Source organism: Babylonia areolata, chromosome 33 (genome assembly GCF_041734735.1).
Source record: "Babylonia areolata isolate BAREFJ2019XMU chromosome 33, ASM4173473v1, whole genome shotgun sequence".
NCBI lineage: Eukaryota > Metazoa > Mollusca > Gastropoda > Neogastropoda > Buccinidae > Babylonia > Babylonia areolata.
Genome location: NC_134908.1, coordinates 338,065 through 356,553, shown reverse-complemented (window position 1 = coordinate 356,553; position 18,489 = coordinate 338,065). Strand labels below are relative to the sequence as shown.

Sequence of the window (18,489 nt, the reverse complement as noted above, 5' to 3'; positions counted from 1 at the left end):
GTCATCATTCTCTCTCCTCTCTCTGTCTCTGTCTTTGTCATCATTCTCTCTCCCTCTCTCTCTGTCTCTCTGTCTTTGTCATCATTCTCTCTCCCTCTCTCTGTCTCTCTGTCTTTGTCATCATTCTCTCTCCCTCTCTCTGTCTCTGTCTTTGTCATCATTCTCTCTCCCTCTCTCTGTCTCTCTGTCTTTGTCATCATTCTCTCTCCCTCTCTCTGTCTCTGTCTTTGTCATCATTCTCTCTCCCTCTCTCTGTTCTCTCTGTCTCTGTCTTTGTCATCATTCTCTCTCCCTCTCTCTGTCTCTTGTCTTTGTCATCATTCTCTCTCCCTCTCTCTGTCTCTCTGTCTTTGTCATCATTCTCTCTCCCTCTCTCTGTCTCTGTCTTTGTCATCATTCTCTCTTCCGCTCTCTCTGTCTCCTGTCTTTGTCTATCATTCTCTCTCCCTCTCCTCTGTCTCGCTGTCTTTGTCTATCATTCTCCTCTCCCTCTCTGTCTCGCTGTCTTTGTCATCATTCTCTCTCCCTCTCTCTGTCCTCGCTGGCTTGTCTCGAATCTATCTCTGCTGTCTCGCTGTCTGTCATCTCATGTCTCTCAGGTCTTTGTCATCATTCTCTCTCCCTCTCTCTGTCTGTCTGTCTTTGTCATCATTCTCTCTCCCTCTCTCTGTCTGTTTCTTTGTCTCTAGTCTGTCTCCGCTATTTCTCTCTGTGTGTCGAGTCTCTCGCATCTTTTCCGTCTATGTCTCTCCATCTTTTTCTGTCTCAATCAGTCTGCCTGTCTCGATCTGTTCAAATAAATAAATAAATAAATAAATAACAATACTCCACACACATGAGTGCTTCAGGATAAATACTCAAGGGGATATGATAAGAAAATACAATAAAATGTAATAAAATACAATAAAATGTAGCAAAATGAAATAAAAAGGTAGATACAAGAAAAAATAGTGGAAACGAAATCAAGTTAATTTACTGTTGTTACTAGAAAATTTTCTGACACTCAGCATTACAGGAATTCTGTGTGATAATGATGACTGGAATTTAACGACCTGGTTTATGTGTCTGTGGGAGACATTTTTTCACAGATGCTGAATATTGTGGCAACAAGGGGAGGCAACTTAATACATTAAAACAAAAACTTCCGGTTGATAAATTTTGCTGTTGTTTTCAAGGGAAAAATGCATTCGACATTGCAGTCCATTTGTGGTTAATATTACAACGCTTATATGTTTTAGACATAAGTTTACACAGTCTGGGCATTGCAGGTAATTATACAACTACAGATTTTTATCATTTCATCTGTGGAAGTGTCTATTTAACGATGATAACTTGGAGTAAGTCGTCCTTCATATGAAGCTCTTACGAGATACGTATCACGTTTATTGATCAAAATTTATCGATCAGTACAGCGCCTTGTGGTGGTGTCAATTGTGTCTTCTTTAAAGTGAAACACTTCGCACATATCGGATAGTTCATTGACTTAACTGAATCGATTGCCTTTGTTAATTTCGAGGATTAAAAACGATGCCTTTGACTGTTTGAGACCAACACGGCAACAGTAGTCGAGTGCAAACGGCAATGCAGTCAGCAGTCAAGTGCTGCTGAGGTAAGAAGATCTTGTGATGACTTTCTTCATCTGTTACATCAACAGTTGTGTAGCTGCGCTGCTGATGTGATGCCTTGTGACGAGTTTGTTTCAACCAGGTCACCTGTTAAAACAGGAGTTCTTGACTTATTCAGATTACAGCAGTGTATTGTGTAATAAAACAGGAGTTTTTGACTTATTCAGATTACAGCAGTGTGTTGACACTGTTGTGTAATAAAACAGGAGTTTTTGACTTATTTAAATTACAGCAGTGTATTGTGTAATCTAGACCAGTAACCAGAATTGGAAGTACATTCCTTTTCTGATTACTGCATGACTACTTTGTGTATATCTTGCTTTTCTGACTTCACACAATTCTGTTTTTAATTATGTGCGCCTAAAACTATTCAAAGAAGAGAAAAATCAAAATAGAATCTTTTTGAACTGAAGAAAAAAAATCAAGCTTGTGCATTTGATTTCTTGATACTAGAACGCGTAGCTCTGCTTCAGTTCAGTCAGTTCTGAGACATTCCCTGTAACAAAAAACATCACTTAGTTATAAACTGATGATAAACAACAACAAAACTTGCTTTCCTTATTCTGCTTCAGTTCAGTCAGTTCTAAGATATTCTCATAAAACAAAACAAACAAAGAAAATAACTTTTCATTTTATTTTTATATTCCCTGTATAACAATTGTGCAAAATTTACTTTCCCTTTTTGTTTTCAGATTTTGTTCCAGTTCCGTCTGCGAGTGAAGATAAGATTTTTACCAGTCACTGACAGTGAAGAGCAGCAGCACCATGATTGATTCCAGAACCTTCCATGTGCACAGCCACGCCGCCAAAGCCTTCAGCGTCATGCATGAGTTACGACTGCAGGAGCAGCTGTGTGACATTGTGCTCAGTGTCAGTGGAACCAAATTCCCGGCACATAAGGTGGACAGACGATCTCTGTGTGCGTCTCACTGCATGTGTCTTTCTGTCATTGTTTCTTTTTCTCATTCTCTGTCTGTGTCAGCGTGTGTCTGATTTTCCTCTGTATTTGTCTTCTCTCTCTATCTCTTTCTCTCTCTCTATCTATTCTCTCTCTCTCTCTCTCTCTCTCTCTCACACACACACACACACACACACACACACGCATACACACACACGCACACACACACACAATTTGTTGTGACAATACAGTGCAATATAATGTACTACTTTTTTTTTTGTAGTGCAATAATTTACAGTACAATGCATTACAATACAATTAAATTCAATACAACCTGAAGTGATGATGAACAACACAATGCAATACAAGTTACAACACAACACAACACATAACACCCATCCCAACTCAACCCAGTACAGTACAATACAATACAATAAAAATTATAAACACTTGAATAAAATACAATAGAATTTTATGGATGGACAGTGCCTGCTGGTGATCTTAGTATCAATATGATCATCATGATATTTTCGGACAGGTACTGCTGTAGTGCTGGTGGCTGTCGCCCCTACCTGTATGCCATGTTCACCTGTGGAATGCAGTACAATGTAATATGCAGTGCAGTGTTATACAGTGTGATGCAATACAATACACTACAATACAGTTTATTACAATACTATGCAATGCAGTGCAGTACAATGCAGTGGAACACAGTGGGTTCAATACAGTGCAATACAATATTATAATACAGTTCACTGTAATGCATGCAGAGTGATACAGTGCAGTTCAATACAATACAGTACAGTCGAATACAATGCATTGCAATACAACACGGTACAATTCAATGCATTTCAGTACAATACATTGGAATACAATACAATGCAAGACAATACAGTTCAGTGCATAACACTCAGTGGAATACACTGGACTGCAACACAGTGCAAAACAATACAGCTCAATACAATACAAGATTGTGGAATACAATGCTTTACAATACAATACAGTTCAAATTCAATGCAGTACAATGCATTGCAATAGAGTGCAATAGAAGAAACAAAAGCAAAAAAGTGCGATACAATATAGTGAAATACAATGCTTCGCAATACAATACAGTTCAATGCAATACAATACATTGCAATACAGTTCGGTACAATAGTCAATACAATACAATACAGTTGAATGCAATATAATTCATTGCAATTCTGCGCAATACAATACAATACAGTTCAGTGCAATACAGTGAAATACAATACAGTGCAATACAATGCAATACAGTGAACAATGCAACACTGCATTCCAATACAGTACAATACAGTTGAACACAACACAACACAGCACAGCCCAACACGACACATCCCAACGCAGCACATCCCAACACAGCACAGCCCAACACGACACATCCCAACACAGCACAGCCCAACACAACACATCCCAGCACAGCACAGCCCAACACGACACATCCCAACACAGCACAGCCCAACACAACACATCCCAACACAGCACAGCCCAACACAACACATCCCAGCACAGCACAGCCCAACACGACACATCCCAACACAGCACAGCCCAACACAACACATCCCAGCACAGCACAGCCCAACACAACACATCCCAGCACAGCACAGCCCAACACAACACATCCCAACACAGCACAGCCCAACACAACACATCCCAACACAGTGCACTGTCTCCCTGCCAGGTGGTGTTAGCGGGCTACAGCCCCTACCTGCGGGCCATGTTCACCAACGGGATGCTGGAGTCTGGGCGGGACGTGGTGGACATGCAGGGCATTGAGGCCGACACCATGGAGCTGCTGTTGGACTTCATGTACACCTGCTCAATCGTCATCAGCGTGGAAAACGTGCAGCGCGTCCTGCAGGGGGCCAGTCTTCTGGGCCTCACCTCCCTGCGCAACATGTGTGCACACTTCCTGCAGTCACACCTCACGCCTGCCAACTGTCTGGGTCAGTCTGTGTGTAGGGGTGGGGGTGGTGTGGAGGAGAGAGGGGAGGGGCGTCCACTTCCTGTAGTCTCACCTCACACCCTACAACTGTCTGGGTCAGTCTGTGTGTAGGGGTGGGGGTGGTGTGGAGGAGAGAGGGGAGGGGCGTTCACTTCCTGTAGTCACACCTCACAACTGTCTGGGTCAGTCTGTGTGTAGGGGTGGGGGTGGTGTGGAGGAGAGAGGGGAGGGGCGTCCACTTCCTGCAGTCTCACCTCACACCCTACAACTGTCTGGGTCAGTCTGTGTGCAGGGGTGGGGGTGGTGTGGAGGAGAGAGGGGAGGGGCGTCCACTTCCTGTAGTCACACCTCACACCCTACAACTGTCTGGATCAGTCTGTGTGTAGGGGTGGGGGTGGAGGGGAGGCTGTGGAGGAGAGGGGAGGGATGTTCACTTCCTGCTCAGTCTGTGTGGGGGCGTAGAGGTGGGGTGGGGGTAGAGGGGGGCTGTGAAGGAAGGGGGGTGGGGAATCCGTGGGTTTGCAGACATGTACTGTTACCATTGTTGTGGACAGGAATCCATCGGTTTGCAGACATGTACTGTTTCCATTGTTGTGGACAGGAATCCATCGGTTTGCAGACATGTACTCTAACTATTGTTGTGGAGAGGAATCCATCAGTTTGCAGACATGTACTCTAACCATTGTTGTGGAGAGGAATCCATCAGTTTGCAGACATGTACTCTAACCATTGTTGTGGAGAGGAATCCATCAGTTTGCAGACATGTACTGTTTCCATTGTTGTGGACAGGAATCCATCGGTTTGCAGACATGTACTCTAACCATTGTTGTGGACAGGAATCCATCGGTTTGCAGACATGTACTGTTTCCATTGTTGTGGACAGGAATCCATCGGTTTGCAGACATGTACTGTTACCATTGTTGTGGACAGGAATCCATCGGTTTGCAGACATGTACTGTTTCCATTGTTGTGGAGAGGAATCCATCGGTTTGCAGACATGTACTGTTTCTTTCCATTGTTGTGGAGAGGAATCCATCGGTTTGCAGACATGTACTCTAACCATTGTTGTGGACAGGAATCCATTGGTTTGCAGACATGTACTGTTTCTTTCCATTGTTGTGGAGAGGAATCCATCAGTTGTACTCTAACCATTGTTGTGGACAGGAATCCATTGGTTTGCAGACATGTACTGTTTCTTTCCATTGTTGTGGAGAGGAATCCATCAGTTTGCAGACATGTACTCTAACCATTGTTGTGGGCAGGAATCCACCAGTTTGCAGACATGTACTATTACCATTGTTGTGGGCAGGAATCCATCGGTTTGCAGACATGTACTCTTGCACAGAGCTGGAGGCCACAGCCCGAGAGTTCATCTTCCAGAACTTCCTGCTGGTCTCCCACACTGAAGAGTTCCTGGAGCTGTCAGAGGACCAGCTGATTGGTCTGCTGCAGAGTGACAAACTGCATGTGACCAATGAAAATCAGGTATTCAACATTGCATGTGACCAATGAAAATCAAGTATTCAGCATTGCCTGTGACCAATGAAAATTGGGTAATAACATTGCCCGTAACCAATGGAAATCAGGTATCTAGCATTGCCTGTGACCAATGAAAATCAGGTATTCAGTATTGTCTGTGACCAATGAAAATCAGGTATTCAACATTGTCCATGACCAGTGAAAATCAGGTATTCAGCATTTGCCCAGAACCAATGAAAATCAGGTATTCAGCATTGTCAATGACCAATGAAATTCAGATATTCAGCATTACCCATGACCAGTGAAAATCAGGTGTTCAGCATTGCCTATGACCAATGAAAATCAGTTATACAGCATTACCCGTGACCAATGAAAATCAGTTATACAGCATTACCCATGACCAATGAAAATCAGTTATACAGCATTACCCATGACCAATGAAAATCAGTTATACAGCATTACCCGTGACCAATGAAAATCAGGTGTTCAGCATTGTCTATGACCAATGAAAATCATTTATACAGCATTACCCGTGACCAATGAAAATCAGTTATACAGCATTACCCGTGACCAATGAAAATCATTTATACAGCATTACCCGTGACCAATGAAAATCAGGTATCCACAATTGCCAGAGAGTGTCTTTGTGTGCCTGTGCATGTTGGCATGTATGTGTTGTGGTGTTCTAAGGTGATTTCTTTTTCCTTTCTTTTTAAAATGTCCTTCCACTAGTGTGACAAGTATGGAAAGTTATTGAAACTTTACTTCATAAGACACCTAAAACTTACAGATCATTGATTCATAATTGTGTCACTTAATGGAAAAACTTGTTTCAAGTATGGTACACATGTGCCAGTGTGATGTGTGATTTAAGTGTGTGTTTGGGCTGGTGTATATAGTGTGTATGCAAGTGTAGAAGTATTTGTGAGAGGCAGTGTGGGTTATGGTTGTGTATTTCATGAAGTTAATGAATGGAATTAAAGCATATTAAAGGGGTTTGCTGTCCTGGACACTAATGAGTTATGTTTTTAGTGGTGTTGGTGTGCATTGTGTTACAGATTAGTTCTGTTGGTGAGGTGGCCTAGAGCCAGTATGTCCAGCTAGGAAGTAGATATCCACTGGTGTGTTGTGTGTCCCAGTCATGGTGTGTTGTGTGTCCCAGTCATGGTGTGTTGTGTGTCCCAGTCATGGGGTGTTGTGTGTCCCAGTCATGGTGTGCTGTGTGTTGTCCCAGTCATGGTGTCCCAGTCATGGTATGTTGTGTGTCCCAGTCATGGTGTGTTGTGTGTCCCAGTCATGGGGTGTTGTGTGTCCCAGTCATGGTGTGCTGTGTGTTGTCCCAGTCATGGTGTGCTGTGTGTTGTCCCAGTCATGGTGTGCTGTGTGTCCCAGTCATGGTGGCCCAGTCATGGTGTCCCAGTCATGGTGTGCTGTGTGTTGTCCCAGTCATGGTGTGTTGTGTGTCCCAGTCATGGTGGCCCAGTCATGGTGTGTTGTGTGTCCCAGTCATGGTGTGCTGTGTGTTGTCCCAGTCATGGTGGCCCAGTCATGGTGTGTTGTGTGTCCCAGTCATGGTGTGTTGTGTGTCCCAGTCATGGTGTGTAGTGTGTTGTCCCAGTCATGGTGTGCTGTGTGTTGTCCCAGTCATGGTGTCCCAGTCATGGTGTGTTGTGTGTCCCAGTCATGGTGTGTTGTGTGTCCCAGTCATGGTGTGTTGTGTGTTGTCCCAGTCATGGTGTCCCAGTCATGGTGTGTTGTGTGTCCCAGTCATGGTGTGTTGTGTGTTGTCCCAGTCATGGTGTGTTGTGTGTCCCAGTCATGGTGTGTTGTGTGTTGTCCCAGTCATGATGTGCTGTGTGTCCCAGTCATGGTGTCCCAGTCATGGTGTGTAGTGTGCCCCAGTCATGTGGTGTGCTGTGTCATGGTGTGTTGTGTCACGGTGTGCTGTGTGTCACGGTGTGCTGTGTGTCACGGTCCCAGGTGTTTGAGGCGGCATGTGCATGGATCCGGCACGACTCGAAGCCCCGCCAGCTGTGTGCCTGCAAGATCCTGCAGAACATCCGCCTGGCCCTGCTGGACCTGCCCTTCCTGGAGAACATAGTGCTCAAGTCCGAGTTCTTCCACACCTGCGAGCAGTGCCAGCTGCTCATAAGCCGCGCCATCCGTACCAAGCAGGACAGTCGCGAGCTGGAGAGGATCACGCCACGAGCGCAGCCCCCCTGCATCTACGTCATTGGCGGCCGCAACAACACGCACTGCCAGCTGAGCAGCATGGAGAGATTTGACTTCCTCACCAACGAGTGGTTTGAGATGGTCAGTGGCTTTGTGCTGTTGGTGGTCAATGGCTGTGTGTGTGTGGTCAGAAGAAACACAAGCCCTTTGCTGTCGTTCACTGTCTGTTCACTGTTTGGACTGTCTGTTGTACAGTCCTGTCTTGAAGAAACAAGCCCTTTGCTGTCGTTCACTGTCTGTTCACTGTTTGGACTGTCTGTTGTACAGTCCTGTCTTGAAGAAACAAGCCCTTTGCTGTCGTTCACTGTCTGTTCACTGTTTGGACTGTCTGTTGTACAGTCCTGTCTTGAAGAAACAAGCCCTTTGCTGTCGTTCACTGTCTGTTCACTGTTTGGACTGTCTGTTGTACAGTCCTGTCTTGAAGAAACAAGCCCTTTGCTGTCGTTCACTGTCTGTTCACTGTTTGGACTGTCTGTTGTACAGTCCTGTCTTGAAGAAACAAGCCCTTTGCTGTCGTTCACTGTCTGTTCACTGTTTGGACTGTCTGTTGTACAGTCCTGTCTTGAAGAAACAGGCCCTTTGCTGTCGTTCACTGTCTGTTCACTGTTTGGACTGTCTGTTGTACAGTCCTGTCTTGAAGAAACAAGCCCTTTGCTGTCGTTCACTGTCTGTTCACTGTTTGGACTGTCTGTTGTACAGTCCTGTCTTGAAGAAACAAGCCCTTTGCTGTCGTTCACTGTCTGTTCACTGTTTGGACTGTCTGTTGTACAGTCCTGTCTTGAAGAAACAAGCCCTTTGCTGTCGTTCACTGTCTGTTCACTGTTTGGACTGTCTGTTGTACAGTCCTGTCTTGAAGAAACAGGCCCTTTGCTGTCGTTCACTGTCTGTTCACTGTTTGGACTGTCTGTTGTACAGTCCTGTCTTGAAGAAACAGGCCCTTTGCTGTCGTTCACTGTCTGTTCACTGTTTGGACTGTCTGTTGTACAGTCCTGTCTTGAAGAAACAAGTCCTTTGCTGTCGTTCATTGTCTGTTCACTGTTTGGACTGTCAGTTGTACAGTCCTGTCTGGAAGAAACAAGCCCTTTGCTGTCGTTCACTGTCTGTTCACTGTTTGGACTGTCTGTTGTACAGTCCTGTCTTGAAGAAACAGGCCCTTTGCTGTCGTTCACTGTCTGTTCACTGTTTGGACTGTCTGTTGTACAGTCCTGTCTTGAAGAAACACAGGCACTTTGCTGTCGTTCACTGTCTGTTCACTGTTTGGACTGTCTGTTGTACAGTCCTGTCTTGAAGAAACAGGCCCTTTGCTGTCGTTCACTGTCTGTTCACTGTTTGGACTGTCTGTTGTACAGTCCTGTCTGGAAGAAACACAGGCACTTTGCTGTTGTTCACTGTCTGTTCACTGTTTGGACTGTCTGTTGTACAGTCCTGTCTGGAAGAAACAAGCCCTTTGCTGTCGTTCACTGTCTGTTCACTGTTTGGACTGTCTGTTGTACAGTCCTGTCTTGAAGAAACAAGCCCTTTGCTGTCGTTCACTGTCTGTTCACTGTTTGGACTGTCTGTTGTACAGTCCTGTCTTGAAGAAACACAGGCACTTTGCTGTTGTTCACTGTCTGTTCACTGTTTGGACTGTCTGTTGTACAGTCCTGTCTGGAAGAAACAGGCCCTTTGCTGTCGTTCACTGTCTGTTCACTGTTTGGACTGTCTGTTGTACAGTCCTGTCTGGAAGAAACAAGCCCTTTGCTGTCGTTCACTGTCTGTTCACTGTTTGGACTGTCTGTTGTACAGTCCTGTCTTGAAGAAACAAGCCCTTTGCTGTCGTTCACTGTCTGTTCACTGTTTGGACTGTCTGTTGTACAGTCCTGTCTTGAAGAAACAAGCCCTTTGCTGTCGTTCACTGTCTGACCTGTTATTGTGAAGTGCTTTGAGAGGTCTGGAAGTGCATCATAAATGTACTAGTATTATTATCATTACTTCTTTTTTATAATTATTTTAGATATGCACCCAGCAAAGACAATGGAGGGACATTGTTCTATTTTGTTCTGTCCTAATCTGTTCTGTCCTAATCTGTTCTGTCCTAATCTGTGTCTTTCAGCTGGGACATAGTCTGTTCTGTTCCATCCTGTCCTGTTCTATTCTGTGTCTGTGTCTTTCAGCTGGACATGCACACAGCCAGAACAGCAGTGAGAAGTATTTGGTTCTATTCTATTGTGTCCGGTTCTATATCTGTTCTGTATCTTCTAGCTGGACCTGCACACTGCCAGAACAGCAGTGGGGAATATTCTGTTCTGTTCTATTCTATCATATGGAGTGATGGGCTAGAGGTAACACGTCCGCCTAGGAAGCGAGAGAATCTGAGCGCACTGGTTCGAATCACAGCTCAGCCGCCGATATTTTCTCCCCCTCCACTAGACCGTGAGTGGTGGTCTGGACACTAGTCATTCAGATGAGACAATAAACCGAGGTCCCATGTGCAGCATGTACTTAGCGCACGTAAAAGAACCCATGGCAACAAAAGAGTTGTTCCTGGCAAAATTCTGTAGAAAAATCCACTTCGATAGGAAAAACAAATAAAACTGCACGCAAGAAAAAATACCAAAAAATGGGTGGCGCTGTAGTGTAGCGACACATTCTCCCTGGGGAGAGCAGCCCAAATTTCAGACAGAGAAATCTGTTATGATAAAAAGAAATACCAAATACAAATACAAATCCTGTTCTATAGATGTCGTTCTATCCTGTTCTATGCCTGCTCTATATCTTCCAGCTGGACCTGCACACTGCCAGAACAGCAGTGGGGAATATTCTGTTCTCTTCTATTCTATCCTGTTCTATAGATGTTCTGTCCTGTTCTATCCTGTTCTATGTCTGCTCTGTTTCTTCCAGCTGGACCTGCACGCAGCCAGAACAGCAGTGAGGAATATTCTGTTCTATTCTATCCTGTTCTATGGATGCCGTTCTATCCTGTTCTATGCCTGCTCTATATCTTCCAGCTGGACCTGCACGCAGCCAGAACAGCAGTGGGGAATATTCTGTTCTATTCTATCCTGTTCTATAGATGTCATTCTATCCTGTTCTATCCTGTTCTATGTCTGCTCTGTATCTTCCAGCTGGACCTGCACGCAGCCAGAACAGCAGTGGGGAATATTCTGTTCTGTTCCATTCTGTCCTGTTCTGTGGATGTCGTTCTTTCCTGTTCTGTTCTGTTCTAGTCCGTTCTATCCTGTTCTACTCTCTCTGCTGTCTACCTTCCAGCTGGACATGCATACAGCCAGAACAGCAGTAGGGGCGGCCAGCCTTGACGGACTGCTGTACGCGGTGGGGGGGGAGTGTGCCATGGCCGATTCCCAGGACGACACACTGTACCTTCGCTGCACCGAGTGCTACGACCCCGTCCTCAAGCAGTGGTACCAGATGTCCGACATGCACAAAGCTCGCTCCTTCGTGGCTGTGGCCGCTGTCGGGGGCTACCTGTACGCCATAGGTGGGTGGTTCGGGTCTTGGGGAAGGTGTCAGCAAGTTTTAAGTCTTGTGTTGGCATCCACAGGTTTGCTTGTTTTTTGTTTTAACCATAGTATGACAGGAGCGTGTTACAAAAAAGTTAACTTTTGCCTCTGCGGGTACCTGTACACCATAGGTGTGTGATTCAGGTCTTGGGGAAGGTATCATCTAGTTGTAAGTCTTGTGTTGGTATAAACAGGTTGTTTTTGGTTGTTTGTTTTTTACCATAGTATGACAGGAGCATGTCACAAGAAAGATATGTTATACCTTTTGGGTTTTAAAGGTTACCTTTCGGGGGGGGGGGGGGGGGGGGTACCTGTTCGCCATAGGTAGGTTGTTCAGTTCTTGGGTGTCATCAAGTCCTAAGTCTTGTGTTGGTATCAGCAGGTTTTTATTTTATTTCTTTTTTTACCTTAGTATGACAGGAGCATGTCACAAGAATTTGAATTGAGTGTGATGGAGGGATGTGACGCCCAGTGCTGTGTGTTGTGTGGGTGCAGGGGGGGAGGGGAGGGGGGGTGGCATCAATACTATGAATTGAGTGTGATGGAGGGATGTGAAGCCCAGTGCTGTGTGTTGTGTGGGTGCAGGGGGGGGGGGGGGGGTGGCACCAATACTATGAATTGAGTGTGATGGAGGGATGTGACGCCCAGTGCTGTGTGTTGTGTGGGTGCAGGGGGGGAGGGGGGGGGTGGCACCAATACTATGAATTGAGTGTGATGGAGGGATGTGAACCCAGTGCTGTGTGCTGTGTGGGTGCAGGGGGGGAGGACCGTACAGCCAGCTTCAGCACTGTGGAGAGGTTTGAACCCAAACACAACCGCTGGACCGAGGCCCCCAGCATGAAGGGCAAGAGAGCTGGTGCTGGGGTGACCGTGTGTGACGGCAAGATCTATGTGGCTGGTCAGTCAGGGTGTGTGTGTGTGTGTGTGTGGCTGGTCAGTTTGTGTGTGTGTGTGTGTGTGGCTGGTCAGTGTGTGTGTGTGTGTGTGTGTGTGTGTGCTGGTCAGTGTGTGTGTGTGTGTGTGTGTGTGTGTGGCTGGTCAGTGTGTGTGTGTGTGTGTGTGTGTGTGTGTGTGTGTGTGTGGCTGGTCAGTGTGTGTGTGTGTGTGTGTGTGTGCGGGAGTGTGTGTGTCCACAGGGGGCTATGACATGTCCACAGACAGAGGGCTATGACATGTCCACAGACAGGGGGCTATGACATGTCCACAGGGGGCTATGACATGTCGGCAGGGGGCTATGACATGTCCACAGGGGGCTATGACATGTCCACAGACAAGGGGCTATGACATGTCCACAGGGGGCTATGACATGTCGGCAGGGGGCTATGACATGTCCACAGATCGAGAGCTATGACATGTCCACAGGGGGCTATGACATGTCCACAGACAAGGGGCTATGACATGTCCACAAGGGGCTATGACATGTCCACAGACAGGGGGCTATGACATGTCCACAGGGGGCTATGACATGTCCGCAGACAGGGGGCTATGACATGTCCACAGGGGGCTATGACATGTCCACAGGGGGCTATGACATGTCCACAGACAGGGGGCTATGACATGTCCACAGGGGGCTATGACATGTCCGCAGGCAGGGGGCTATGACATGTCCACAGGGGGCTATGACATGTCCACAGACAGGGGGCTATGACATGTCCACAGACAGGGGGCTATGCATGTCCACAGGGGGCTATGACATGTCCACAGGGGGCTATGACAAGATCCTACACACGGACAGAGCCAGCATGGAGTGCTATGACCCTGACAGCCAGGAGTGGACGCTGACAGCAGAGATGGAGAAGGCACGGTCAGGGCTGGTGCTGGTGGCCCTGGATCACTACATCTACGCCTTTGGGGGTCGGTTCCGACCCACGGACCAGTACTTTGACCTGGTGGAGAGGTGGGCAGCTATCGTGGTCATTCTGTGTGGGTCTGGGTGTGTGTATGTGTGTGTGTGTGGGGGGGGGGGGGGGGGCAGGGGTTGGGGGGGAGGGGGCATGGAGGGGGGGGTCGGTTCCAACCCACTGACCAGTACTTTGACCTCTTGGACAGGTGGGCAGCTGCGGTGGTCGTTGTGTGTGGGTGTTTGTGTGTGTGGGTGAGTGTGTGTAGGTGTTTCTGTGTATGTGTGTGTGTGGCTGAGGTGTGTTGTAGCTGAGTTGGGGCAAAGTATGAAACTTCCTCCCGTCTTACGTATCATACAGTGAGATGATGACAGTGTCCACAGTTTTTGTTCAAAATTTGCACACACGAATGACTTGTCAACAAACCGAGGAAAGCACACAGAGTTTGAAACAACTAATTCTGTTGTCTGCCTTGTGACTGAGAAGGAACTAGGTCAGACGCCACTGTTGACACGCATAGTTCACATGAACCAGTCACCATGAAAATAGCTCTCCTGCTGGCGACCACAGCAACACACTCAGCATTTATTGGTCACAGTGGGGAATGGGAAGGTCAGTTAAGATATTCTTAGCCTATAACGTCATTATATAAATTGGGTGCACTCCAAAAAGTCAAAACTGTCTAAAGTCCGTATTGTGGCCCTTCGTCTGAAACGGCTGTAAATAGTAGGGCCTCGATCAGGGACCTTCATCTGGTGTGAGTTAAGTATCCATTATTATTATCACCATCATGTTTCCCCCCCCCCTCCCCCCTCCAGGAAGTATCCATTATTATTATCACCATCATGTTTCCTCTCCCACCTCCAGGAAGTATCCATTGTTATTATTACCATCATGTTTCCTCCCCCCCTCCCCCCTCCAGGAAGTATCCATTATTATTATCACCATCATGTTTCCCCCCCCCTCCCCCCTCCAGGAAGTATCCATTATTATTATCACCATCATGTTCCCCCCCCTCCCCTCCCCCCTCCAGGAACTATCCATTGTTATTATTACCATCATGTTTCCCCCCCCTCCAGGAAGTATCCATTGTTATTATTACCATCATGTTTCCCCCCCCCCCCTCCAGGAAATATCCATTGTTATTATCACCATCATGTTTCCCCCCCCTCCCCCCTCCAGGAAGTATCCATTGTTATTATTACCATCATGTTTCCCCCCCCTTCCCCCTTCCAGGAAATATCCATTGTTATTATCACCATCATGTTCCCCCCCCCTCCAGGAAGTATCCATTGTTATTATCAACATCATGTTCCCCCCCCCCTCCAGGAAGTATCCATTGTTATTATTACCATCATGTTTCTCCCCCCTTCCCCCCTCCAGGAAGTATCCATTGTTATTACCATCATGTTTCCCCCCCCTCCCCCCCTCCAGGAAGTATCCATTGTTATTATTACCATCATGTTTCCTCTCCCCCCTCCAGGAAGTATCCATTGTTATTATTACCATCATGTTTCCTCCCCCCCTCCCCCCTCCAGGAAGTATCCATTGTTATTATTACCATCATGTTTCCCCCCCCCCCTCCAGGAAGTATCCATTATTATTATCACCATCATGTTTCCCCCCCCTCCAGGAAGTATCCATTGTTATTATCACCATCATGTTTCCTCCCCCCTCCAGGAAGTATCCATTGTTATTATTACCATCATGTTTCCTCCCCCCCTCCAGGAAGTATCCATTGTTATTATTACCATCATGTTTCCCCCCCCCCCCATCTCCAGGAAGTATCCATTGTTATTATCACCATCATGTTCCCCCCCCCCTCCCCCCTCCAGGAAGTATCCATTGTTATTATTACCATCATGTTTCCCCCCCCCTCCCCCCTCCAGGAAGTATCCATTGTTATTATCACCATCATGTTTCCCCCCCCCTCCCCCCCTCCAGGAAGTATCCATTGTTATTATTACCATCATGTTTCCTCCCCCCCCTCCCCCCTCCAGGAAGTATCCATTGTTATTATTACCATCATCTTTCCCCCCACTCCAGGAAGTATCCATTGTTATTATTACCATCATGTTTCCCCCCCCCTCCAGGAAATATCCATTGTTATTACCATCATGTTTCCTCCCCCCCCTCCCCCCTCCAGGAAGTATCCATTGTTATTATTACCATCATGTTTCCTCCCCCCCCCCTCCAGGAAATATCCATTGTTATTATTACCATCATGTTTCCCCCCCCTCCCCCCCTCCAGGAAGTATCCATTGTTATTATTACCATCATGTTCCCCCCCCCCCCTCCAGGAAGTATCCATTCTTTTTGTTACCATCATGTTTCCCCCCTCCCCTCCCCCCTCCAGGAAGTATCCATTGTTATTATTACCATCATGTTTCCTCCCCCCCTCCAGGAAGTATCTATTGTTATTATTACCATCATGTTTCCTCCCCCCCTCCCCCCTCCAGGAAGTATCCATTGTTATTATTACCATCATGTTTCCTCCCCCCCCCATCTCCAGGAAGTATCCATTGTTATTATTACCATCATGTTTCCTCCCCCCCCCCTCCAGGAAGTATCCATTGTTATTATTACCATCATGTTTCCTCCCCCCCCATCTCCAGGAAGTATCCATTGTTATTATTACCATCATGTTTCCCCCCCCTCCCCCCTCCAGGAAGTATCCATTGTTATTATCACCATCATGTTTCCTCCCCCCCTCCCCCCTCCAGGAAATATCCATTGTTATTATTACCATCATGTTTCCTCCCCCCCCTCCCCCCTCCAGGAAGTATCCATTGTTATTATTACCATCATGTTTCCTCCCCCCCTCCCCCCTCCAGGAAATATCCATTGTTATTATTACCATCATGTTTCCTCCCCCCTCCCCCCTCCTGGAAGTATCCATTGTTATTATCACCATCATGTTCCCCCCCCTCCCCCCTCCAGGAAGTATCCATTGTTATTATCACCATCATGTTTCCTCCCCCCCTCCCCCCTCCAGGAAATATCCATTGTTATTATTACCATCATGTTTCCTCCCCCCTCCCCCCTCCTGGAAGTATCCATTGTTATTATCACCATCATGTTCCCCCCCCCTCCCCCCTCCAGGAAGTATCCATTGTTATTATTACCATCATGTTCCCCCCCGCCCCCCCCTTCGCCCCTCCCCCTCCAGGAAGTATCCATTATTATCATTATTACCGTCATCTTCCCCCCACCACCCCCAGGTTCAACACAGTGACCCGGCAGTGGACCACCATCCACCCCATGCAGAAGCCGCGGGCGTGGGCGGGGGTGGCCGTGTTCGACAACCGTATCTACGTGTGCGGCGGCTTTGACGGCCAGAACCGACTGAGTGACGCTGAGACCTATGACCCCGACACGGACCACTGGACCTACATCAGCAACATGATCGTGCCCAGGGCCGGCTGTGGTGCCGCCGTCGTGTGACGGGGGAGGGGGTAGGAGTGGTGGTGACAGCCCCCCCCCCCCCCTCCCCTCCTCTCCTCCTCTCCTGCAGTTCCGGCTGTGGAGACTTGGAGATCTTCGTGTCTGCGCAGAGGAATTGTGTGTCATTCTGAATCGATCGTGTCTGTGTGGAGGAATAATGCGTCAGTCTGAATATTGGATTGTGTCTGTGTGGAGGAATAATGCGTCATTCTGAATATTGGATTGTGTCTGTGTGGAGGAATAATGCGTCATTCTGAATATTGGATTGTGTCTGTTTAACAGGGACTGTGTGTCATTCTGAATCAGGCATCATGTCTGTAACAGGGATTACGCGTCATTCTGAATCAGAGAGTGTGAGGCTGTGTCTGTTCAGAGAATTACACATCACTCTGAATCAGAGAGTGTGAGGCTGTGTCTGTTCAGAGAATTACACGTCACTCTGAATCAGAGAGTGTGTCTGTACAGTTGGGTTGTGTCTGTTCAGAGAATTACACGTCACTCTGAATCAGAGAGTGTGTCTGTACAGTTGGGTTGTGTCTGTTCAGAGAATTACACGTCACTCTGAATCAGAGAGTGTGTCTGTACAGTTGGGTTGTGTCTGTTCAGAGAATTACACGTCATTCTGAATCAGAGAGTGTGTCTGTACAGTGAGGTTGTGTCTGTTCAGAGAATTACATGTCATTCTGAATCAGAGAGTGTGTCTGTACAGTGAGGTTGTGTCTGTTCAGAGAATTACACGTCATTCTGAATCAGAGAGTGTGTCTGTACAGTGAGGTTGTGTCTGTTCAGAGAATTACACGTCATTCTGAATCAGAGAGTGTGTCTGTACATTGAGGCTGTGTCTGTTCAGAGAATTGCGCGTAATTCTGAATCAGAGATCGTGTCTGTTTAACAGAGACAGTGCATCATGCTGAATCGATGATTGTGTCTGTGTAGAGGGATTACGTGTCAATCTGAATTAGAGATCATGTTTGTGCGTCAAACTGATCAGGTTATCATGTTTGTAAAGGGGATTGATATGTCATACTACATTGGAGATTGTGTCTGTGCACAGGATTATGCGTTTTACTGAATCAGAGATCGTGTCTGTGAACACGGATTACATGCCCTACTGAATTGAAGGTCATGTTTGTGCAGAGGAATTATGCATCATGCTGAATCAGGTATTGTGTCTGTGCACACAGATGATGCGTCATACTGAATGAGACATTGCGTCTGTGCACACAGATGATGCGTCATACTGAATGAGATATTGTCAGATTGTGTCTGTGCACACAGATGATGCGTCATACTGAATGAGACATTGTGTTTGTGCACACAGATGATGTGTCATACTGAATGAGACATTGTGCCTGTGCACACAGATGATGCGTCATTCTGAATTTGTCTTGGATGTCATGTCAGTGCAGGTGAATTATGCGTCATACTGACGCTGGTCTCAGAACAGCCCCCACCCCCACCCCCACCCCACGGTGCTGCTGCCTGCAAGTCATCCAGAAGGTCAGGT

General features: G+C 46.8%; 1 protein-coding gene across 2 annotated transcripts; it reads left to right on the top strand.

Annotated features, from left to right (window-relative positions):
• Nucleotides 1-1,147: 1,147 nt before the first annotated feature.
• LOC143277265 (kelch-like protein 18) lies at nt 1,148-16,992 on the top strand. Of its 2 annotated transcripts, none has more exons than XM_076582053.1 (9): nt 1,148-1,268; nt 2,318-2,525; nt 4,223-4,487; nt 5,796-5,971; nt 7,946-8,278; nt 11,447-11,675; nt 12,455-12,595; nt 13,402-13,594; nt 16,760-16,992. In XM_076582053.1, exons 2-9 carry the CDS (start codon nt 2,391-2,393, stop codon nt 16,980-16,982), a joined length of 1,695 nt encoding a protein of 564 aa, XP_076438168.1. In that variant the 5' UTR covers nt 1,148-1,268; nt 2,318-2,390; the 3' UTR covers nt 16,983-16,992. The 2 variants fall into 2 exon arrangements, with proteins under 2 accessions (XP_076438168.1, XP_076438169.1); XM_076582054.1 differs by lacking the exon at nt 1,148-1,268 and adding an exon at nt 1,286-1,609.
• The last annotated feature ends 1,497 nt before the right edge of the window (nt 16,993-18,489 follow it).